Source organism: Tachyglossus aculeatus, chromosome 1 (assembly GCF_015852505.1).
Source record: "Tachyglossus aculeatus isolate mTacAcu1 chromosome 1, mTacAcu1.pri, whole genome shotgun sequence".
In the NCBI taxonomy this organism is placed as follows: domain Eukaryota; kingdom Metazoa; phylum Chordata; class Mammalia; order Monotremata; family Tachyglossidae; genus Tachyglossus; species Tachyglossus aculeatus.
In genome coordinates, this window is record NC_052066.1 from 33,786,069 (window position 1) to 33,810,287 (window position 24,219).

The following is a 24,219-nucleotide window of genomic DNA, read 5'->3' on the forward strand; positions in this document are numbered from 1 at the left end:
CGGGCTCTTTCCACTGAGCCACGCTGGGCAGGCGGGTCGGGGTGCGGGGGGAGTGGGGAAGGTCAGGGGTTAGGGGGGCGGCAGTAGATGGGGAGACCGGGAGGGATGGGGAGACCTGGGGGTGGGTGGGGGGATGGACAGACAGGGGGGATAATAATAGTAATAATGACGATATTTAAGTGCTTACTATGTGCCAAGCACTGTTCTAAGCACTGGGGGGGGGTGATTTACAAGGTCATCAGGTTGTCCCACATGGGGCTCACAGGCTTCATCCCCATTTGACAGATGAGGGAACTGAGGCACAGAGAAGTGAAGTGACTTGCCCAAAGTCACACAGCAGGCCAGTGGCAGAGCTGGGATTTGAACCCATGCCCTCTGACTCCCAAGCCCACGCCCTTTCCATTGAGCCACGCTGGGCAGATGGTGGGGGGGTGGGATGGGCGGACCCGGGGGGTAGGCAGACAGGGCCAGACTGAGCCCCCTCCTTCCTCTCCCCCTCCTCATCCCCCCGTCTTACCTCCTTCCCCTCCCCACGGCACCTGTATATATGTATATAATAATAATAATAATGGCGATGGTATTTATTAAGCGCTTACTACGTGCAGAGCACTGTTCTAAGCGCTGAACATGGCCAACAAGGGGTGGAGCTGGGATTCGAACCTAGGTCCTTCTGACTCCCAACCCTGCACTCTATCCATTAGGCCGAGCTGCTTCCAGAGCTTGATTTTGATTTTGTTTTTTTTAAACTGTGAAATGCGCAGATAATCTGATATAAAATAACCTCTTACCATACCGTGGTTGGGCTCCTCTGGCATTTAATAGCAGTCTTATACTGCGGAGTCTTCGTCCATACCGTCTCCTCCCAATAGCCTTTCTGATTTTTAGCCCTTTGGGCCTCATTCGCTTCAAGACCTGGGCAATCTGATGGTGGACGTAAACGTGAAGTAACCTGAATTTTGTGGCGCGTGTGTTCTTATTTGTCAGAGTATATGATCGAAAGGCCAGAAGCTGAATTCCAGGACCTGAATGAAAAGGCGAGAGCGCTGAAACAGATTCTCAGTAAGATCCCTGATGAGATCAATGATAGGGTGAGGTTTCTTCAGACAATCAAGTAAGTGCAATTACACTTTATGTACCTACTAGTAAAAGCCCTTCACAGTTAATGTTAATTAGTGATGCAGCACTTGTCACGCCAATCGTATTCATTGAACGTTGCGACTATATTATAACAGAATTAGAAGGCTTGTCCCTACCCTCAAGGACCTGACTGCCTAGAGGGGTGATATTGTTATAAGTAAATTTCAGATATCAATCAATCAGTGGTATTTATTGAGTGCTTATTATGGGCAGAGCACTGTACTAAACCTGTGGGAGAATGCGGTGCAACAGAATTAGCAGACACAGTCCTTACCCGTAATGAGCATACAGAATAATAATAAAAATTGTGGTATTTAAGCACTCACTAGGTGCCAGGCACTTGTGGCTCAGTGGAAAGAGCACGGGCTTTGGATCAGCGGTCACAGGTTCAAATCTCGACTCCACCAATTGTCAGCTCTGTGACTTTGGGCAAGTCACTTAACTTCTCTGTGCCTCAGGCACCTCATCTGTAAAATGGGGATTAAGACTGTGAGCCCCCCGTGGGACAACCTGATCACCTTGTAACCTCAGCACTTACAACGGTGCTTTGCACATAATAAGCGCTTAATAAATGCCATCATTATTGTTATTATTAAGCACTGGATAAATACAAGCTAATCAGGTGGGACATAGTCTGTGTCCCACGTGTGGCTCATAGTCTTAAACCCCATTTTGCACATGAGGTAACTGAGGCATAGAGAAGTTAGTGACTTGTGCAAGTTCACACATCTGTCAGGTGATGGAACCGGGATTAGAACCCAGGTCCCTAGGACTCCCAGGCATGTGCTTTATCCATTAGGCCTTGATATGTACATCACTGACGTGCGACTGAAGGTGGAGGGCGTCCAGGATGCAAATCCAAGTGGAAGGCCGATGCAGAAGGGAGTGGGAGAGGAGGAAATGAGGTCTTGGAGAAAGTCCCCCGTGGAGATGTGTTTTTAATCAAGCGCTTAGTACAGTCCTCTGCACACAGTAAGCGCTCAGTAAATCCCATCGAATGAATGAATATGGCTTTGAAGGTGGAGAGCGTGATCGTCCGTCGGGTATGAAGGAGGAAGGAGTTTCAAGCCAGAGGCAGAACGTGGGTGAGAGATCGACCGTGGCGAGATAGACAAGATGGAGGTAGAGTGAGTAGGTTTTGCATTAGAGGAGTAAAGTGTGAGGGCCGGGTTGCAATAATAATAGTATTTGTTAAGCGCTTACTCTGTGCAAAGCACTGTTCTAAGCGCTGGGGAGGTTACAAGGTGATCAGTGTGTCCCACGTGGGGCTCACAGTCTTCACCCCCATTTTACAGGTGAGGTAACTGGGACCCAGAGAAGTTAAGTGACTTGCCCAAAGTCACACAGCTGACAATTGGCGGAGCCGGGATTTGAACCCATGACCTCTGACTCCAAAGCCCGGACTCTTTCCAATGAGCCACGCTGCTTCTAATAACTTGTAGTAGGAGTGAAGTATGGACTGAAATGGGGAGAGACAGGAAGCAGGGAGATCAGCCAGGAGACTGATGCACAAGTCCAGGTGGGACAGGATAAATGCTTGGATTAATGTGTCAGCAGTTTGGATGGACAGGAAAGGGTGGATTTTAATATTGTTGTGAAGGTTTTCCTGACTTTCCCATCACTGTGGACGGCACTACAGTAAAGGAGACAGGAGACATCCTTCCTGTCTCACAAACCTGTAACCTTGGCGTTATCCTTGACTCCTCTCTCATTCAACCCACATATTCAATCCGTCGCTAAATCCTGTCGGTCCCACCTTCACAACATTGCTAAAATCCGTCCTTTTCGCTCCATCCGAACTGCTGTCACGTTAATGTAATCACTCAGCCTCTCCTGCCTGGATTACTGCATCAGGCTCCTTGCTGACTCCCACCCTCCTGCCTCTCCCCACTCCAGTCCATACTTCACTCTGCTGCCCGGATCATTTTTCTTCAAAAACGTCAGGACGTTCAGGAATTCACCTCACTCATCAAAATACTTCAGTGGTTGCCCACCCACTTATGCAGTCAAGCAAAAACTCCTCACCGTTGGCTTTAAAGCACTCCGTCACATTGCCCCCTCCTACCAGACTTTTCTCCTCTCTCACTACAACCCATCCCACACACTTCACTCCTCTAATGCTAACCTCTCTGGGCCTTGGTAATAATAATAATAATGATATTTGTTAAGCACTTAGTATGTGCAAAGCATTGTTCTAAGCTCTGGGGAGGTTACAAGGTGATCAGGTTGTCCCACGGGGGGCTCACAGTTTTAATCCCCATTTTACAAATGAGGTAAATGAGGCACAGAGAAGTTGTGACTTGCCCAAAGTCACACAGCTGACAGTTGGCGGAGCTGGGATTTGAACCCATGACCTCTGACTCCAAATCCCTTGCTCTTTCCACTGAGCCACACTGTGATCTCATCTGTCTCGCCACCAACCCCTCACCCACGGCCTGCCTCTGGACTTGAACTCCCTCCCTCCTCAAATCCGACAGTTACTCTCCCCAGTCTCAAAGCCTTATTGAAAGCACATTTCCTCAAGAAGTCTTCGCTGACTAAAGCCCCCCCATTTCGTCTTCTCCCACTCCTTTGTACATCAACCTCTTGCTCCCTTTGTTTTTTTCCCCTCCCAGCCCCACAGCACTTTTGTACGTATTCATTGTCGTATTTATTGAGCATTTACTGTGTGCACACCACTGTATTAAGCGCTTGGGAAGTACAAGTCGGCAACATATAGAGACAGTCCGTACCCAACAACTGGCTCACTGTAATTTATTTATGTTAATGTCTCTCCCCTCCCACTCCAGACTGTAAGCTCATTGCGGGCAGGGAATGTGTTGTTGTACTCTCCCAAATGCTTAATATAGTACTCTGCCCACAGTGAGCGCTCAATAAATATGATAGAGTGAATGAATGAAAATTGAGATGGAGGATGGTGACGCTTGAAGGTTTGGGAGGAGAAGGTTTGGGAAGGATGATGAATTCTATTTTGGACTTCTTAAAGTGGAAGTGTCGGTGGGGCATCCAGTTAGAGAGGAGGAAATATGAGACTGAATAGAAGGCACGAGATCAGGGCTGGGGATGTAGATTAGGGAATCATCTGCTTAGAGTTGCTAGTTGAAGCCGTGGGAGCGGAAGAGTTCTCCAAGAGAGTGGGTGTAAGTGGAGTATAGAAGGGGACCCAGAACTGAGCCTTGAAACACTTCCATAGTTAGGGGGTGAGAGGCAAAGGCAGAGCCCTCTGAGACTGAGCGGACAGAGAGATAGGAGGACGAGGAGAGGACAGTGTCAGTGAAGCTAAGGTTGGATAATGTTATAAAAGGAGATGGTCCACAGTGTAGAAAGAAGCTGAGAGGTTGAGGAGAATTAGGATGGAATGTACGCCAATGGATTTGGCAATGGAGATCTTTGATGACCTTTGACAGGGCAGTTTTGGTGGAGTGAAGAGGGTAGAAGCTAGATTGGAGGGGATGTTTAAGGAGAGAATTGGAGGAGAGGAAGTGGAGGTGGTGCATGTAGCCAACTTAAAAGTTCGGAGAGGAATGGTAGGAGGGACATAGGATAACTGCTGGGAGTCGTGGGGTTGAGGTTGAATTTTTTTTAGGTTGGCGGGATATGAGCATGCTTGAAAGCAGTGAAGAAGAAGCCATAGAACAGGTAGAAGAGCATCAGTATTGGTATTGGTGTAAATGTGTAAGCAAAAATGTAATAAATCAAATGAAAGCCAGTGCACGGGAGATTTAGATGGGTTGTGGCAGTGACCAAGGGAAAGCGCGTATTTCCCCTTTACGTGTGAACGCATTAACTTTACCGTATTTTATATGTTGAAACTGTAGCAGAAGGGCTACCTGTTGATTTTTCTGGAGACTTCCTTTCCAGTGTTGAGGAGCAGTAGATCTGGGACGAGAAAGGAAACGAAGAAACCAGTGAGTCAACCCGGCTAGGCATAGGACTGTGAGCCCACTGTTGGGTAGGGACTATCTCCATATGTTGCCAGCTTGTACTTCCCAAGCGCTTAGTACAGTGCTCTGCACACAGTAAGCGCTCAATAAATATGATTGATTGATTGAGAGATAATGAGTCCATCAACAGTACTCATTAATGAACACCTACTGCGTGCAGAGCACTGTACTAAGTGCTTGAGAGAATACGTTAGAGTTATTAGACATAATCCCAGCCCTCAAGGAGCTCACAGGCCAGTGTGAGAGGCAGGCACTCAGTTTACGGTTTATAGGAAGAATTAATCATCATTGGTACTAACTGAGTGCCTATTATGAGCAGAGTACTGTAGTAAGCACTTGGGAAAGAACAGTACAGCAGAGAAGTCGTTGATGGGCATATGCGTTAGCGCGTAAATAGGGTAAGTAAAAAAGACACGTGACATAGGTGGCTATGAGTAAGTGCATAGTTGGTACTAAAGGCGCTGAAGTAGTAGTAATGGGTGAGATATAACCTATGGGGAAGAGAAATTAATCAGGTAATGTTCTTAGAGGAGATGAGATTTTGGAAAAGCTTTGAGGATGGGGTTCCCTGTGGTCTGCTAGATTTGTCAGGGAAAGAGTTCCAGGCAAGCAGGTGGAGTTGGGAGAAGCGTTCGTGCCTTCATTCACTCTATTCAGTCATATTTATTGAGCACTTACTGTGTGCAGTACACTGTACTAAGTGCTTGGGAGAGTAATTCACTGTCTACAACGAGCTTACAGTCTAGAGGAGCGCTTCCAGTCTTGAGAAGCGAGATTGGGACACCACGGAGGAGATTAGCTTGAATGGAGCTGTTGAATGCCTTAAAACTCGTGATCTCCTGACTGATAACAGTGGGGAATTGGGAAGGCCAACGAAGGGTTTGAGTGTATTCTGGACAACACTTTCAAAAGATGGTCCAGGCAGCATAGAACAGGCAGGAATGGAAAGAGACCGGAGTTGGGGATATCAGTGAGGAACAAGTTAAGCTGTGGGTGATGGAAGCCAAGCTGGAGCGTGGCTCAATGGAAAGAGCCCGGGCTATGGAGTCAGAGGTCATAGGTTCAAATCCAGGCTCCGCCACTTGTCAGCTGTGTGACCTTGGGCAAGTCACTTAACTTCTCTGTACCTCAGTTACCTCATCTGTAAAATGGGGATTAAGACTGTGAGCCCCCCGTGGGACAACTTGATCACTTTGTAACCTCCTCAGTGCTTAGAACAGTGCTTTGCACACAGTAAGCACTTAATAAATGCCATTATCATCATGATGAGAAAGCTAGCAACAGAGGTGAAATGTTGGGGTAGAGAGTAGAGTTTTGCTTATACTGTGCACATTGACTTTAAATTTCTCAACTAAGACTGTGGTGCTTAGGACAGTTCTGTGCCCACAGGAGGCCTTCAGTAAATTCTGCTGATGGATACATCCTTAGGCAAGAGGATGAATGTCTGAGGGCAGTGATGAAGCATCAGTATGTTGTCGGTGCCAACAACAGAATGCTGGGCTTTGTGGACATTTGGCTTGACCCAATATGGCTCTTAGCAAAAGCAGGCATTTTAAATATGAAATAAATGGGTTTGTTTTGGATGTATTAAGACCCTCTAGGAAAGTGTAATTGGATATGCAAATGTTTGCTGAAAAACATGTTGCATTCATATATTGTGGATGAAGCTGGAAAAAAAATGCCACTAGCGTACTTGTATCTTCGTTACTGCATTTTTTTCCCCATGGAATAAAAGTCATTGGTTTTCAAACTCTAGAACCTATCATCAGGGATTCCTGTGCATTGGGTTACCGTCGTCCTTAGGCTTCATGACTCATTTTCAATTGTAGTTACTTAAATCCTTGGAAAAGCACCTGGCCGTAATTCTCTAAACTTTTATAACATGTACTTGCTACTACTCTCCAGAAGACCTGATCAGCAGTTGGATCCAATCCTTTACTGGAGAGCCTTTATTCCCACTCTCACGGGTCCAGGCGCTGAGTACAGTATAGCCTACAAAACTCACCTTTTCTAGCTTTGGTCCATTTTCCTAATTCCTCCCCCAGACCGTCACAGTGGCACAAATCCTCCGTGGCCTTCTCTTGGTTGGCGGGCTGTCAATCAGTTCCCTTCGCCATTCAGTGTCCATTCTTCCCCGCGGGGCATGCCATTTTATGTTCCTCACTACCACTTGGCAGGAGCCCGGGATTTGAGTGCTGGGTGGAGGCGAAGGGCCAGAGCGAAGGGCATGGCCTGGATGTCTCCTTCCCTCCCACCCCCCATGGGACTGAGTGCTCGGGAGCAGGACAGGGAGGGAGCACCCAGGAAGAATTGGGCCAAGCTCTGCTCCCTGCCTTGATTCCAGAGCATGTGCGGTAGGGGAGAAGAGGGTGAAGGGAGGCTGAGAGATGGGGAAGCAGCGTGGCTCAGTGGAAAGATCACGGGCTTTGGAGTCAGAGGTCATGGGTTCGAATCCCGGCTCCGCCACATGTCTGCTGTGTGACCTTGGGCATGTCACTTAACTTCTCTGAGCCTCAGTTACCTCATCTGTAAAATGGGGATTAAGACTGTAAGCCCCACGTGGGACAACCTGATCACTTTGTACCCCCCCCCAGCGCTTAGGACAGTACTTTGCACATAGTAAGCGCTTAACAAATGCCAACATTATCATTATTATGGGGAAGGGGCGCCAACGCCGCGACAACCTGGGCTCTCGGTGTGGTGTGTGTGCCCATCCTCGTTCCTGCTTCAGGGCAGCCGTCCTTCACCGCTGGCACAGCAACCTGAGCTCTCAGGCAGGTCTGCCCATCACCGTGCCCACCCATGTCCCACGCTTGGCCCTGTCTATCCACACTGCCCACCCTCATCCCGTGTGAGCTCGTTGTGGGCAGGTATGGTCTCTCTTTATTGCTGTATTGCACTTTCCCAAGCAGTACAGTACCCTGCACACAGTAAGCACTCAATAAATGCAACTAAATAAAATACAACTGAGTAAATTAAAGCCAAATCTCCCTACTCCTCCTGCTAGACATTGGGTACGCTAGTGGCTGGCTTCCTGGGCTCTGCCCAGCAGCGCAACCAACGCAGTCGGTCATTCCGATTTATTGCGCTTACTGTGTGCAGAGCACTGTACTAAGCACTTGGGAGAGTACAGTATAACAGACACGTTCCCTGCCCAGAACGAGATTACAGTCTAGAACACATCACAGCTCAGGTTGGTGGCCGTGCCACCTCTCTCAATATCAGGTAGGATGTCACCTGTGCAGAAACTCCCTGCCTGGGTAATCGTACTTATAGTGAGCCACATTTCCATATGAGAGGACTTTAAAAAAAAAAGATTGCATTTATTTCCAGGATGTTCATGGAGGGACTGTTAAATCAGTTAGGACTCATATGTTTCTGAATTCAGAGGTAATGGAAACTCTAAAATTTCTTATCCCTAAATCGTTAATCTATATGAAAACTACTGTGTACGTGATTTCGATGTTGTAGGATTATTTTAAAAGACCTTTTGAAAAAATATCCGAAGAAGAAGAAGTCCAAAGTATGCGCAATTCCAAAAGTCTTAAAATATATTAGCAGTCTTTGGCACTTATAGGGTTTAATATGCAAGAGATTAAAAAAAAGAACCATTTGGCAAAGCAGAGTGGATTGCAGGCTGAATTGCCCCCAAATAAAAGAAATATTTATAAAAAGAGCTTCAAAATTTTGTATCCTCCACATAGATTAGTCTGTATTGTAAGAATTAATTGTAGTTCTGGTACTAGTAATGGTTTTGAGTGCCTCTTCTATGTAATGCATTGCTCTTGGGAAAGTACAGCAAAAGGAAAGTAAGAGGTTAAGGAGGATTGGGACGGAGAAATGATATTTGGATTTCATAATTATGAGATTTGGCTAGGAAGAGTCTTGGGTGGCTCTGTGAAATGAAAGGGGTGAAAACCTGATTATTGGATCGAGAGGAGAATTGATAGAGTGAAGGTAATTAGTGTATATGACCATTTCATTGATTTGGGACAGAAATGGGAAAAGGGAGATGGGATAGTAGTTGAAGGAAGTTGTGAGATCATGGTAGAGGGAAAACACCCACCAGAGAGTTAGAGGTGTAAAGGGGGAGAAGAACGGGATCAATTGTTTTAAAAGAGGCAGTGGGCTAAGGAGAATGTTCAGGTCATGGGAAGATCTCAGGGAAGCATCTCGGATCTCAGGTTCTGAGATCTCAGGATCTCGAGAAGCAGCGTGGCTCAGTGGAAAAACACGGGCTTTGGAGTCAGAGGTCATGGGTTCAAATCCTGGCTCCGCCAATTGTCAGCTGTGTGACTTTGGGCAAGTCACTTAACTTCTCTGTGCCTCAGTTACCTCACCTGGAAAATGGGGATTAAGACTGTGAGCCCCCCGTGGGACAACCTGATCACCTTGTAACCTCCCCAGCGCTTAGAACAGTGCTTTGCATACAGTAAGCGCTTAATAAATGTCATCAAAAAAAAAGGGAAAATCAATCAGTCAATTGTATTTGAGTGCTTTATGTGTGCAGAGCACTGCACTTTACAAAGAACTGTATCCAGCCCAGTTTGCTTGTCTCCATCCCAACGCTTAGTACAGTGCCTGGCACGGAGTAAGCACTTAACAAATACCACAATTATCATTATTATTATCATCGTTAGTATTATTACTAAGCATTTGGAGGAGTACAGTGTAACACAATTGGTTGACACAGTCCCTGTCCAAACAACTTTTCATAATACTATCATTAATATGGTGGAATTTAAGAGAAGTAGTGTTGCTTAGTGGAAAGAGCACGGGCTTGGGAGTCAGAGGACATGGGTTCTAATCCTGACTGTCACCTGTGTGCTGTGTGAGCACTTCTCTGTGCCTGTTACCTCACTGTAAAATGGGGATTAAGACTGTGAGCCCCTTGTGGGACAACCTGATTACCTTGTATCTACCCCAGTGCTTTTCACATGATAAGTGCTTAACAAATACCATAATTATTATTATTACTATTATTAAGAATTACTAGGAGTCAAGCACTGTTTAAAGTGCTGGGGTACATATAAACTGAACACAGTCCCTGTCCCACATGACGCTTATAGCCAGGAGAACGATATTGAGTCCTTGTTTCATAGATGAGGAAAATGAGGCACAGGGAAATTAAGTGACTTGCCCAAGGTCACACAGCAGGCAACTAACGTGGCTCAGTGGAAAGAGCCCGGGCTTTGGAGTCAGAGTTCATGGGTTCAAATCCCGGCTCCGCCACTTGTCAGCTGCATGACTTTGGGCAAGTCACTTCACTTCTCTGTGCCTCGGTTACCTCATCTGTAAAATGGGGATTAAGACTGTGAGCCCCACGTGGGACAGCCTGATCAACTTGTAAACTCTCCAGCGCTTAGAACAGTGCTTTGCACATAGTAAGCGCTTAATAAGTGCCATCATTATTATCATTATTAACTAACAGAGTTTGTTTAGAACCCAATTGCATAGGAGGAAGAGCACGCGCCTGGGAGTCAGAGGATCTGAGTTCTAATCCCAGCTCTGCCACTTATTTCTATGCCTCAGTTACCCAGACTGTAAAATTGGGAATAAGACTATAAAACCTCTGTGGGACAGTGACTGAATCAAAACTGATTATCTTGCAGTCACCCCAGCTCTTGGGATAACGCGTGGAGCATAATAATTACGGTATTTAAGTGCTTATTATGTGCCAAACACTGTTCTAAGTATTGGAGTAGTTACAAGGTTACCAGGTTGGATACCGTCCCTGTCCAATGTGGGGCTCACAGACCCAAGTAGGAGGGAGAACGGGTATTGAATTCCCATTTTATGGATGAGGAAACTGAGGCAGAGAGAAGTTAAATGACTTGCCCGAGGTCACGCAGCAGACGAGTGGCCGAAGTGGCTTGAGAATCCAGTTGCTCTGTCTCCCAGGGCCGTGGTCTTTCCCCTGGGCCACACTGCTTATAATAATAATAATAATAATACAATAATGGCATTTATTAAGCGCTTACTATGTGCAGAGCACTATTCTAAGCGCTGGGGAGGTTACAAGGTGATCAGGTTGTCCCACGGGGGGCTCACAGTCTTAATCCCCATTTTACAGATGAGGTACAGGCAACTGAGGCACAGGGAAGTTGTGTCTTGCCCAGTCACCCAGCTGAGAGTTGGCGGAGCCGGGATTTGAACCCCTGACCTCTGACTCCAAAGCCCGGGCTCTTTCCACTGAGCCACGCTGCTTCCCATGCCGCTTCCGTGTCCCAGTCTAATTAGGTGGGAAAATAGGCATGGAAGAAAATGATAGCAGAGCCAAGCAAGGGGTAGGAAGCAAGACAGTAGAAAGTGGAAAGATCAGCGTTGAAGGAGTGATGTGTGCAGGCTGGGTTAAAGTGAGGGATTAGTGAGGTTAGATAGGAAAACTGGAATTTTCTTTATTCATTGGCCGCAGTTACCTCTACTTCCTGTTCCAGTGTGATGGACAGGATGGAAAGAAGTTACAACTTTTTCTCATGATAATGTAATGCTGTTTTCTCTGTTATTTCTTCATTTTCTTTCCAGTTGGTTTTCATTCATTCATTCAGTAGTATTTATTGGCGAGAAGCAGCGTGGCTCAGTGGAAAAAGAGCATGGGCTTTGGAGTCAGAGGACATGGGTTCAAATGCCGGCTCTGCCAGTTGTCAGCTGTGTGACTTTGAGCAAGTCACTTAACTTCTCTGTGCCTCAGTTCCCTCACCTGTAAAATGGGGATGAAGACTGTGAGCCCCCCGTGGGACAACCTGATCACCTTGTACCCTCCCCAGCGCTTAGAACAGTGCTTTGCATATAGTAAGCGCTTAATAAATGCCATTATTATTATTATTATTATTATTGAGCACTGTACTAAATGCTTGGAAAGTACAATTCGGCATTCATTCATTCAGTCAGTCGTATTTATTTGAGCACCTACTCTGTGCAAAGCACTGTACTAAGTGCTTGGAAAGTACAGTTCGGCAACAGAGACAATCCCTACCCAGCAACGGGCTCACAGTGTAGAAGGAGGGAGACGGACAACGAAGCAAAACAAGTAGGTAGGCATCAATAGCATCAATATAAATCAACAGAATTATAGAAATATGCACATCATTAATAAAATAAATAGAATAATAAGTATGTTCATATATACCGAAGTGCTGTGGGGCGGGCAGGGGGGTAGAGCAGAGGAAGGGACTCGGGGTGATGGGGAGGAGAGGAGCAGAGGAAGGGGGGGCATAGGGAAGGCCTCCTGGAGGAGGTGAGCTTTCAGTAGGGCTTTGAAGAGGGGAAGAGAGTTTAGCGCTTAGTACAGTGCTCTGCGCACAGTAAGCGCTCAATAAATACGATTGATTGAGAGCTAGTTTGGCGGATGTGAGGAGGGAGGGCATTCCAGGCCAGAGGTAGGACGTGGGCCAGAGGTCAACGGCGGGACAGGCGAGAACGAGGGCCATCTCAACGTATAATGGAGAACAACTAAAATACATGGCAAAAATCTATCACTGAACTGTTTTCTTTTTGCATCCATTAAGCCATAACCTTGGTTCCTTCTGATATTCATCTTATTGTTGTTCTCCTTATGAGTATTGGTGTTAATATCGCTTTTTCAGTTGCAAGTTCCAGGAAGGCAAGGACGGTTAGTTTAACTTGGTTCAGCATCAGTCTAGCCCAGTGCCAAATGCCATGGCAGTGATTATGGATTAGGTGGCTTAACCGGACTGAAAACCTGTCGAGTTCTCAGCAAAGTCGAAATTTGCTTGTAAATAAGATCAAATAAATCCTGAACAGCACGAGCTGTCATTTCGAAGGGGAGTATCAGTTTTTTCTGCTGTTCTTAGGTTTTGGCACTTTGGAATTTAAGTGAAAGAAAAGACTGTGTGTTCTGTCCCCTTTGTTTCTATCTCAACAAGAAAGTAGGCTTCAGTTTTTTGAAACCCACTAACTAGGGAAACAGTTGTGTAACGGAAAAATGCTAATATTAAACCAAACCTAAAATGAGCATTCATGCGTCATTTCCATAAAAAACACACTTGATTCATTGAGCTACAAGGTGGACTTTGAATCTACTATTTTTACATTTTAATGCACTGCCAGTGATACCGCTTCCAAAGCATTCAATACTAGTTCTCAGTCTGTAAGCAATACTCAGAAATGCCAAAAATTTACCATTGTGCAAACTTGACTTTCTTTCATTGAATCACCAGGTACTACAAATTAACTTAAAAAATTGATGATTCTCTCACCTACCAATTTAGCATAAAAGTGTGTAGTTGAAGCACCGTGGCAGTCCATAGTTTGCTGTTAATATAGATCTAAAATGTTTATACTGGAGGAAAAAATCCCGACACCATATGATCTGTATGCATTTGTGTGTGTGTGATAATGGTAGAAAAGCTTTGTAAAAGAAATGTTTGAAGAAAAAGAAGTCAGTCCAGAGGGACATTAAGGGTATTCTGAGAATGCAGGATGGTGTGAAGTGGAAAATTGCATTAAAAAGAAGTTTTGTTATTGATCTGCAAAGTGTATAGATGTATGAGAACCGGGAGTGTGGTGAGATTTTATTATGTGAGAAGACGGAAGAAGGAGATTCTTAAAGGAAATTCTGATGACATCTTCTTCAGAGAACAGGGAACCTTAGGGGTCTGATTTGAATTGTATTTAGTCCCTTTGTTACAGCCATTTTTGTCTTGTTTTCGAAGAGATATTTTGGGCAGAATTCTAAAAGTTGGTCATTCAAATGCTTTGAAATTTGGGGAGAAACAGGCCGTTATGCATAAGACTCAATTAGTGGTGTTTATTGAAAACTTACTGTGTATACAGCAGTCAATCAGTGGTATTTACTGAGTGCCTCTTGGGTGCAGAGCACTGTACTAAGCACATCAGATAGTATACAATAACAGAGTTGGTAGACATGTTCCTTGCCCACAATGAGCTCACATTTTAGAGGGGGAAACAGACATTGATAAGTAAATTATGGCTATGTACATAAGGACTCCGGGGCTGAGGTGGGGTTGAATGAAGGATACAAATCCGAGTGCAGGGGTGATGCAGAAGGGAGTGGGAGATGAGGAAATGAAGGCTTAGTTGAGGAAGGTTTCTTGGAGATGTGCTTTTAGTAAGGCAGTGAAGGTGGGGAGAGTGATTGTAGGATTGTAGGATTGATTGATTGATTGATTGATTGATTGATTGATTTGAAGAGGGAGGATGACTCGGGCCAGAAATGGGCAAGGGGTTGGTGGTGAGATAGATGAGTTTGAGGTACAGTGAGGAGGATGGCATTTGAGGGGTAAAGTCTGCAGGCTTGGTTGTAGTAAGCAATCAGAAGTAATCCAAGCTCTTACTGCATTAAGTGCTCAATAAATAGGATTGAATGAATTGAAAGAAGTAAGGTAGGTTGGGGGCAAGGTGTCTGAGTGTTTTGAAGCCAACCATAAAGAGTTTCTGTTTGATATAGAGCTGGATGGAGGTTCTTGAGTGGGGAGACATGGACTGAACTGTTTTTAGGAAAGTGATCTGGGCAGCGGAGTGAAGTATGGACTGAAGTGGGGAGAGACAGGAATCCTGGAGGTCAGCAAGGAGGCTGATGCAGTAATCAAGGCTCGGCTCAGGCTGGAGCTGTAGATTTGGGAATCATCTCGATAGAAATGGTTGAAGCCATGGGAATGAATGAATTCTCCAAGGGAGTGGTGTTGATGGAGAATAGAAGGGTCCAGAACTGAGCCTTGAGGGGCTCCCACAGTTAGTTGTATTTATTGAGCACTTACTGTGTGTAGAGCACTGTACTAAGTGCTTGGGAAAGTACAGTGTAACACGTACGTTCCCTGCCCATAAGGGTAGGAGACAGAGGAGGAGCCCGCAAAAGAGGCTGAGAATGAGCACCCAGAGTGTGAGGAGGAGAACCGGGAATGAACGTTGTCAATGAAGCCAAGTGTGGGTAATGTTTCAATCAGTCAATCAATCAATCGTATTTATTGAGCACTTACTGTGTGCAGAGTACTGTACTAAGCACTTGGGAAGTACAAGTTGGCAACATATAGAGGCGGTCCCTACCCAACAGTGGGCTCACAGTCTAGAACGGGGAGACAGAGAACAAAACCAAACATATTAAGAGAAGGGGGTGGTCCGCAATGGTGAAGGCAGCTGAGAGGTCAAAAAGGATTGGGATGGAGTAGAGGCCGTTGGATTTGGCATGGAGGAGATAATTGGCCACCTTCTAGAGGGCATTTTGGTAGAGTGAAGTGGCGGGGTGCCGTGCTAAGTACTCGCAAGGTATTGAAGGAATGAATATCATGCACCGTTTATCCCTATTTGCTTGTAAAGGTAACATCATTTAAAAGGAGTTAAAAACCAAAGATTTATAGATCATCACAAGAGGGTCACAGCATTAATTAGCCATGCTGAATGGAATGTAACTTCATTTTAGTTGAGTTGAAGTCACATGATTTTTCAAAGATAGGTGAGGAGGCCAGGGACATCAAGGGTCAGGTAATCTCAAGTGGAAACTTCCATTATTCACCAAGAAGATGGGGAAAGGAGAATCGCCAGAGACAGACAATCCAAGAAGGGCAGATAATTTGCAGCTTGCAGGAAGAAAGGAACTCCCAATGCATTTCACTGTCAGAGGAGGATTTGGGTTTTTTCAGAAGGCACTGCAGCCTTTACTGTTCATGAACCAACCACGAAGATGCAGACACTTTATCCCAGTAACTCTAATCCCATTTCTAGCAATGCTTGAGATGGCGTGGTTACTTAGAGCCCGGCCTACGCACTCACACTCGGGTCAGGAAGGGGAGCAGGGCCAGGAGGACGAGTGACCCGTAGCAGCGGTGGAGGCCGTGATGCCTACAGGCATGATTGTGGACAAGCCTATATGTGCCCCGTGAGAGCGAATGAATGCAGTCTGAAACTACAGATCCAAAGAGTGAAGCACCTTGCTTGACTCCTTCCCATTCCTCAGCGCCAATCAAAGACTCTAGGCCTGCCTGCCAGCATCACATTTGCTTTGGGTTCAGGCCAGGCTCACGTTGCGCCAATCTGCCGAAGCAACACGTTAATTTAAGTGTTGATGCCCTATTTACACGTAGATGTCTAGAACTATTGCCACCGTATATCACAAGCCTGAAAGCAAAAGCCTACTTTTTTTCCCCTTTTAATTGCACGCCTCCCTCAACTTTGCAAGACTAATTAATGTATTTAATGCATTTTTTACTAGTAGGCAAGTGTAAGCTTTCAGTTTTGAAAGACCGCATTAGATGTAATTTGAAGTTTGAAGTGCCGAGTGACCTAATTAGCTGTGTCGAATTCCTTCAGCAGAATTAAAAGAAAATACTCTGAGGAAAAGATTGTTTTCCTTTGTCTTTTCCAAGTCTTATAGTCTCTGAGCTAAATGCAACTGATTTTAAAAAAATGTTCTGTTTTTCATTCCTCAACAGGGACATAGCTAGTGCGATTAAAGAACTTCTTGACACAGTGAATAATGTTTTTAAAAAATATCAATACCAGAATCGCAGGGTAAGTGTAACAGAAGCATTGAATGTAACACTGTGGACTTGTTATTCAGTATTGAATCTATGAAATTAAGCATCCGAATGGAATGCCTATTGATTTAAAGTTCATATTATAAATATTTGGCTTTTGTCACTTGATTTGAATATGATACTCCCAAGCCTTAACCTATAATCCTTCTGCACACTGATTCCAAACGTTATTATAACTGGACAGTACTTCATGTAAATATACACCACATCGTTCTTGATTTCCACGGTCTTTTATACTATCCTGACTTTTGTCTCCTATTTCTTATCTCCAGGCACTTGAGCACCAAAAGAAAGAATTTGTAAAGTACTCCAAAAGTTTCAGCGATACTCTGAAGACGTATTTTAAAGACGGAAAGTAAGTTCCGTTCATTCAATCGTGTTTATTGAGCGCCTGCTTTGTGCAGAGCACTATACCAAGTGCTTTAGGCGACCTTGTGCTGACAGTAGCATTTTTGGGGGGACTGCAGGAGCATTGCCTTTCTTTGTTCATTTGGGGGAAATCTTTCTTTTCACACATATGTGCTTTTAAAAAATTGGAACGTGGTTTTAAAAAGCTTCCTGTGGCAGTATTCGTCTTGGACCTGGTGAGTTACATAAAGGGTACAGTGTATCGTGTCTCAGTTCCCGGCATGGCTCAGTGGAAAGATCATGGGCTTTGGAGTCAGAAGTCATGGGTTCAAATCTTGGCTCTGCCAATTGTCAGCTGTGTGACTTTGGGCAAGTCACTTAACTTCTCTGTGCCTCAGTTACCTCATCTGTAAAATGGGGATTAAGACTGTGAGCCCCCCGTGGGACAACCTGATCACCTTGTAACCTCTGCAGTGCTTAGAATGGTGCTTTGCACATAGTAAGTGCTTAATAATGCTATTATTATTATTATTATTATTATTATTATTTAGACGACCGTTGTGCCAACAGTAGTATTTTTGGGGGAACTGCAGGTGCATTGCCTTTCTTTGTTCATTTGGGGGAAATGTTTGTTTTCACACATACATGCTTTTAAAAAATTGGAATGTGGTTTTAAAAAGGTTCCTGTGGCAGTAATCATCAATCGTATTTATTGAGCGCTTACTATGTGCAGAGCACTGTACTAAGCGCTTGGGAAGTACAAATTGGCAACATATAGAGACAGTCCCTCCCCAACAGTGGGCTCGCAGTCTAAAAGGGGGAGACAGAGAACAAAACCAAACATACTAACAAAATAAAATAAATAGAATAGATATGTACAAGTAAAATAAATAGAGTAATAAATATGTACAAACATATATCCATATATCCAGGTGCTGTGGGGAAGGGAAGGAGGTAAGATGGGGGGATGGAGAGGGGGACGAGGGGGAGAGGAAGGAAGGGGCTCAGTCTGGGAAGGCCTCCTGGAGGAGGTGAGCTCTCAGCAGGGCCTTGAAGGGAGGAAGAGAGGAAGAGGAAGAGCAGTAATCATCTTGGACCTGGTGAGTTCCCTAAAGAGTACAGTGTATCATGTCTCAGTCCCCAAGTGTTTGTGAGGGATCTTCAGGCCCTCCCCTGTCCCTGATCCGGGCATCGAAAGCCAGGACTCAGTGCAGTGCTCCAGGCTTGGAATAAAGTATTGCATCATCATCATCAGTCGTATTTATTGAGCGCTTAGTGTGTGCAGAGCACTGTACTAAGCGCTTGGGAAGTCCAAGTTGGCAACATATAGAGGCAGTCCCTACCCAACAGGACCACTCGGGACTTGGCATCCCTGCCCCTTTTGGAGTTGTCACTGCCTGGAGACAGTTCTCAAAGGTGCTTGGGTGGGTGGCACGGATCCTTGGGGGGGTTTCCACGGTGCCACTTTAGTCTACTTATGTGTCGCCCCATCAGAGAAAAGGAAGAAGTAAGTTTGAGAGTACCGCCTTCTGCTGCCATCGCTCCTGACAATTCCATCCCCTGTCCAGATCCTGACTCTTCTAGACTGTGAGCCCGCTGTTGGGTAGGAACCGTCTCTATATGTTGCCAACTTGGACTTCCCAAGCGCTTAGTACAGTGCTCTGCACACAGTAAGCCCTCATTAAATACGATTGAACGAATGAATGAATGACTGCCCGTGGTGTGTGCTGAGCGGAGGCAAGCATAGAAGCAGCCTGGCTCAGTGGAAAGAGCACGGGTTTGGGAGTCAGAGGTCATGGGTTCAAATCCCGGCGCTGCCGCTTCTCAGCTGTGTGACTCTGGGCAAGTCACTTAACTTCCCTGTGCCTCAGTTACCTCATCTGTAAAATGGGGTTTAAGATTGTGCGTCCCACTTGGGCCAACCTGATCACCTTGTATCCTCCCCAGCGCTTAGAACAGTGCTTTGCATATAGTAAGCGCTTAACAAATGCCAAAATTATTATCATTATCATTATTATTATTATTATTATTATTATTATTATTATTATTATTATAGTGGGTGTGCAGACGGCGACGCAGATGTTAATCGCTTTTCTCTCGATAGTCACATTCTCAGCGTTTTGGGTTTGTGCGGGAGAGCACTTGTTTTGCTAAAAAGTTGTAGAAAAAGCACCAGCTCGAGGACATGTCCAACAGAATGGACATGGAGTTAGGAACTGGAAAGAGATCTTTTTAATCCCTTTCAGCCCTCATCGTTCAAGAAGTAAGGACAGTATTTTTTAAATTGCTTTAAGTGGTAAAACAGATTATAATCAAAATATGTCCAAGGGGAGAAGATCTCTGGACTCTGAGTTCTTTTTAATATTCTAAATCTAATAACCCAGAAAGCATTTGTAGTTAAATATGTTGATTATAGTGAAATAGTTATTTCTCATATGCAGAAAGCCTGAAATAGGATGACAACAATAGCCAGTACTCGGGCCAAAACCCGTTTGTAGCCAACCTCTAGCGGTTGCTGTTGCTTCTCTTTATTATAATAATAATAATAATAATAATAATAATAATAATAATAATAATGGCATTTATTAAGCGCTTACTATGTGCAAAGCACTGTTCTAAGCGCTGGGGAGGTTACAAGATGATCAGGTTGTCCCACAGGGGGCTCACAATCTAAATCCCCATTTTACAGATGAGGTAACTGAGGCCCAGAGAAGTGAAGTGACTTGCCCAAAGTCACACAGCTGACAATTGGCAGAGCTGGGATTTGAACCCATGACCACTGACTCCAAAGCCCGGTCTCTTTCCATTGAGCCACGCTGCTCCTCCGTCGATTTAACAATGCTTCTGCCTAATAGAAGGTTTGGGGAAAAAGGTAGTAGGAGAGTAGGGAATGAAGGTTAAAATGCAGGATTTTTGTTTTAAAATGGAATTCCAAATATTCACTGCATTTCTCTCTCCATCAATATGGCTAATTAGCTGAATCTTTCTTAGTTGACTCCTTTAAAAGAAAAGCAAATCGCACAGTAAGTGCTCAATAAAAATGATTGAATGAATGAAAAGAAAATACTGAATAAATCTGACTTGAGAGTTTTGGGGGGTTTTTGTGTCTATGTTTTGCTTAAAATAGTAACTGTTAAGCAACTGCTATGTGCCAGGCACTGTACTAAGTGCTGGGGGAGATACAAATTAATCAGATTGGACAGAGTCTATGTCCTTCATAGGGCTCACAGTCTTAATCCCCACTTTATGGATGAGGTAACTGAGGTACAGAGAAGCTAAGTGATTTACCCAGACAAGTGGCAGATCTGGGATTAGAACCCAGGTCCTTCTGATTTCCAGGCCCATGCTCTATCCACTAGGCCATGCCTCTTTGCTACTACTTTTATGGTCAATCGGTATTTATTGAGTGCTTACTCTGTGCAGAGAACAGTGCTTCGCACATAGTAAGCGCTTAATAAATGCCATTATTATTATTATTATTATTATTATTATTATCATTACTAAGCATTTGGGAGAGTCTAGTACAACAGAGTTGGTAGACACATTCCCTGGCCACCTGGGCTCACAGTCTTCATCCCCGTTTTACAGATGAGGTAACTGAGGCACGGAGAAGTTATGTAACTTCCCTAAGGTCACACAGCAGGCAAGTGGTGGAGCCAGAATTAGAACCCAGGTCCTTCTGACTCCGAGGCCTGTGCTCCATCCCCTAGGCCATGCTGTTTCTTCCCGTGCAGTGATTAGCTGTCAATACTCTTAGGAATCTCATAGTATGGGTTGGGTAGGGACCGACTCTATACGTTGCCAACTTGTACTTCCCAAGCGCTTAGTACAGTGTCCTGCACACAGTAGGTGCTCAATAAATACGACTGAATGAATGAATGAATAGTATCATGCCATTAGTACTAGAGTGACCCTGCGTTCAAAAGTGATATTACGTTTGAGAGTACTTCAGTGAGTGTTAATTTTGAATGTGAGTGACAGTTACCGATGCAATTTGCCTAGGAAATTACAAAAACGTACCTTTTCTGGCCCCTCGGCATTTGAATGACATTTAAGTGTTTTTTAATAGTAATATTTATAAACTGGCTATAGTTCTCTTCAACAGCTGAACCTTTTATTTTTTTCTCTTTCAGGGCAATAAACGTGTTTATAAGTGCCAACCGACTAATCCATCAAACCAACTTGATACTTCAGACCTTCAAAACTGTGGCCTGAAAGTTGTATATGTTAAGAGCTGTACTTTTCAGTGGTAGTATAAAGCTGCCTTTATCTGTAAATTTTAAAATTTTGACTGTATAAATTATCCGTCTCTCCTGGGGGACATAATGCAGGATGTTAAATGGGATTATTGCCATCATACACCATATTTTTGTAAAATGTAGCTTAATCATAATCTCACACTGAAGATTTTGCATCACTTTTGCTATTATCATTCTTTTAAGAATTATAAGCCAAAAGAATTTACGCCTTAATGTGTCATTATGTAACATTCCTTAAAAGAATTGTAAATATTGGTGTTTGTTTCTGACATTTTAACTTGAGCGATATGCTGCAAGGTAATGTATTTAACAATATTTGGTGGCAAATATTCAATAAACAGTTTACATCTGTTAAACAATTTCTTGCCTGAAAAGTGTGTATAATCAAAAGACTAAAGAGAATTGGGCAGTTTAAAGAACTTCTAACAGAAGGTTATTGCAGATTAGAACTGGTTTTTATCATTTAAACAAGATAACTGTGTTCTGCTCTCAAACAGTTTAGTCAGAGCATTTTAGTATAATGAGAATCTGCTGCGTTGCTACTGAGTTTGAAATATTGACTTATGTATTTAGCATTTCTTTTAATCTCAATCAATCATCAATGGTATTGAGTTTTTGTTGTGTGCAGAGCACTGAACTAAGCACTTTTAAATAGAGTTCTACACAGTAGACACATTACAGTCTGAAATACAATGCAAGGGAAATAAATTTTTAGTTTAGGCCCTAATGAGTGTCATTGTCCATCTTTTGTTAAAAAAAAAATGGGTAAAGTTGTCATGAGTATCAAGATTCCATTCATTAAAGATGTATTTTTGTTCTTTGTAGAAAAAGTGCATATAAATAGGGAGAAAGTACTCAAAATTACTTTATCATTGTATTAAAACAATACTGATATTAAACTGGTTTTCTGAGCCACCCTGGTGATACGTAGCACTAGTTGCTAGTTCAGGACTTTTCATTTTTTTCCAAAATGAAATGTTTTCAAGCAATTAGAATAGGAAATGAACATTTTGAATTAACTGCATGGGAAAAGTCCTTTCTGGGTAAAATTTATCTAAAGGTAGAAAAGAAAACATGAATAAATTATTGCAACTATAATTCTAGCCCATACATTTTGCCAGTTGCTTCTTCCTTCCCATCCCTACCAAGGACTATTGAGGAAGCACAATACACGATCAATGTTCTTTACCAATCTTCTGGTGTAAATCATTATTCATCCTGGCAAAAGCCTAAGTGGGTATTTTTAAGACTGGCTCAATCATTGGTTGTTCATAGCTTCTTAAGTTGGCACTGCATTAAGAACTAGAGGCCTTTTTTATATTTTTCCCCTTTTCTATGTCTTCCAACATCTTGCATGACAAATTGAATTTCCCTTCCATTCTCCCCATCCCCCCCCTTTTTTTTTTTTTATAAATGGTACTTTTTAAATGCTTACTATGTGCCAAGCACTGCACATCATCCTACTTTCTAGGGCAGAATATTCCACTCTTTAAAAATGGATCCCAACAGCTACCATGTTAATCCAAGTCTCCCCATTTTAGACTGTAAGCCCACTGTTGGGTAGGGACTGTCTCTAAATGTTGCCAACTTGTACTTCCCAAGCGCTTAGTACAGTGCTCTGCACACAGTAAGTGCTCAATAAATACGATTGATTGATTATTCTATCCTGTCTTGATTACTGTATTGGCCTCCTTGCTGACCTCCCCGCCTCCTGTCTCTCCCCACTCCAGTCCATATTTCACTCTGCTGCCCGGATCATTTAGCAGCATGGCTCAGTGGAAAGAGCCAGGGCTTTGTAGTCAGAGGTCATGGGTTCAAATCCTGGCTCCGCCACTTGTCAGCTGTGTGACTTTGGGCAAGTCACTTCACCTCTCTGGGCCTCAGTTCCCTCATCTGTAAAATGGGGATGAAGACTGTGAGCCCCACGTGGGACATCCTGATTGCCTTGTATCTACCCCAGCGCTTAGAACAGTGCTTTGCACATAGTAAGCGCTTAACAAATACCAACATTTTTATTATTATTATGATTATTTTCTACAGAAATATTCAGTCCATGTTTCCCCATTCCTCAAGAACCTCCGGTGGTAACCCATCCTCTTCCACTCAAACACTCCTTACTATCAGCTTTTAAAGCACTCAATCACTTTGCCCCTCCTACCTCACCTAACAACTCTCCTACTACAACCCAGCCTGCACACTTATAATAATAATAATAATAATTATAATGGCATTTGTTAGGTGCTTACTATGTGCACAGTACTGTTCTAAGTGCTGGGGGGGTATAGAAGGTAATCAGGTTGTCCCACGTGGGGCTCACAGTCTTAATTCCCATTTTACACATGAGGGAACTGAGGCACAGAGAAGTTAAGTGACTTGCCCAAGGTCACACAGCTGATAAGTGGCAGAGCGGGGATTAGAACCCACCACCTCTGACTTCCAAGCCCGTGTTCTTTCCACTGAGCCACACTGCTTCTCTCTCTAATGCCAACCTACTCGTTGTATCTCCTCTTGCTGCCAACCTCTCACTCCCCTCCCAACTCTGGCCGGGAATGCTCTCCCAGACAATTACTCTCACCCCCTTCAAAGCCTTATTGAAGGCATTTCATTCATTCATTCATTCATTCATTCATTCATTCATTCATTCATTCAATTGTATTTATTGAGCGCTTACTGTGTGCAGAGAACTGTACTAAGCGCTTGGGAAGTACAAGTTGGCAACATATGGAGACGGTCCCTACCCAACAACGGGCTCACAGTCTAGAAGGGGGAGACAGACAACAAAACAAAACATGTGGACAGGTGTCAAGTCGTCAGAACAAATAGAATTAAAGCACATCATTAACAAAATAAATCGAATAGTAAATATGTACAAGTAAAATAGAGTAATAAATCTGTACAAACATATATACAGGTGCTGTGGGGAGGGGAAGGAGGTAGGGCATGGGGGATGGGGAGGAGGAGAGGGAAAAGGGGGCTCAGTCTGGGAAGGCCTCTTGGAAGAGGTGAGCTCTCAGTAGG

At 44.0% G+C, this 24,219-nt stretch overlaps 1 protein-coding gene across 1 annotated transcript in view; it reads left to right on the top strand.

The window, feature by feature from the left end:
* Window positions 1-21,560, top strand: part of PDCD10 (programmed cell death 10) — an 81,311-nt gene extending 59,751 nt beyond the window's left edge. The window contains exons 5-8 of the mRNA XM_038748660.1: window positions 985-1,111; window positions 16,490-16,568; window positions 16,867-16,949; window positions 21,076-21,560. Coding sequence (XP_038604588.1) covers window positions 985-1,111; window positions 16,490-16,568; window positions 16,867-16,949; window positions 21,076-21,157 — 371 coding nt within the window. The 3' untranslated portion in view covers window positions 21,158-21,560. The remainder of the gene's footprint in view (window positions 1-984; window positions 1,112-16,489; window positions 16,569-16,866; window positions 16,950-21,075) is intronic.
* The last annotated feature ends 2,659 nt before the right edge of the window (window positions 21,561-24,219 follow it).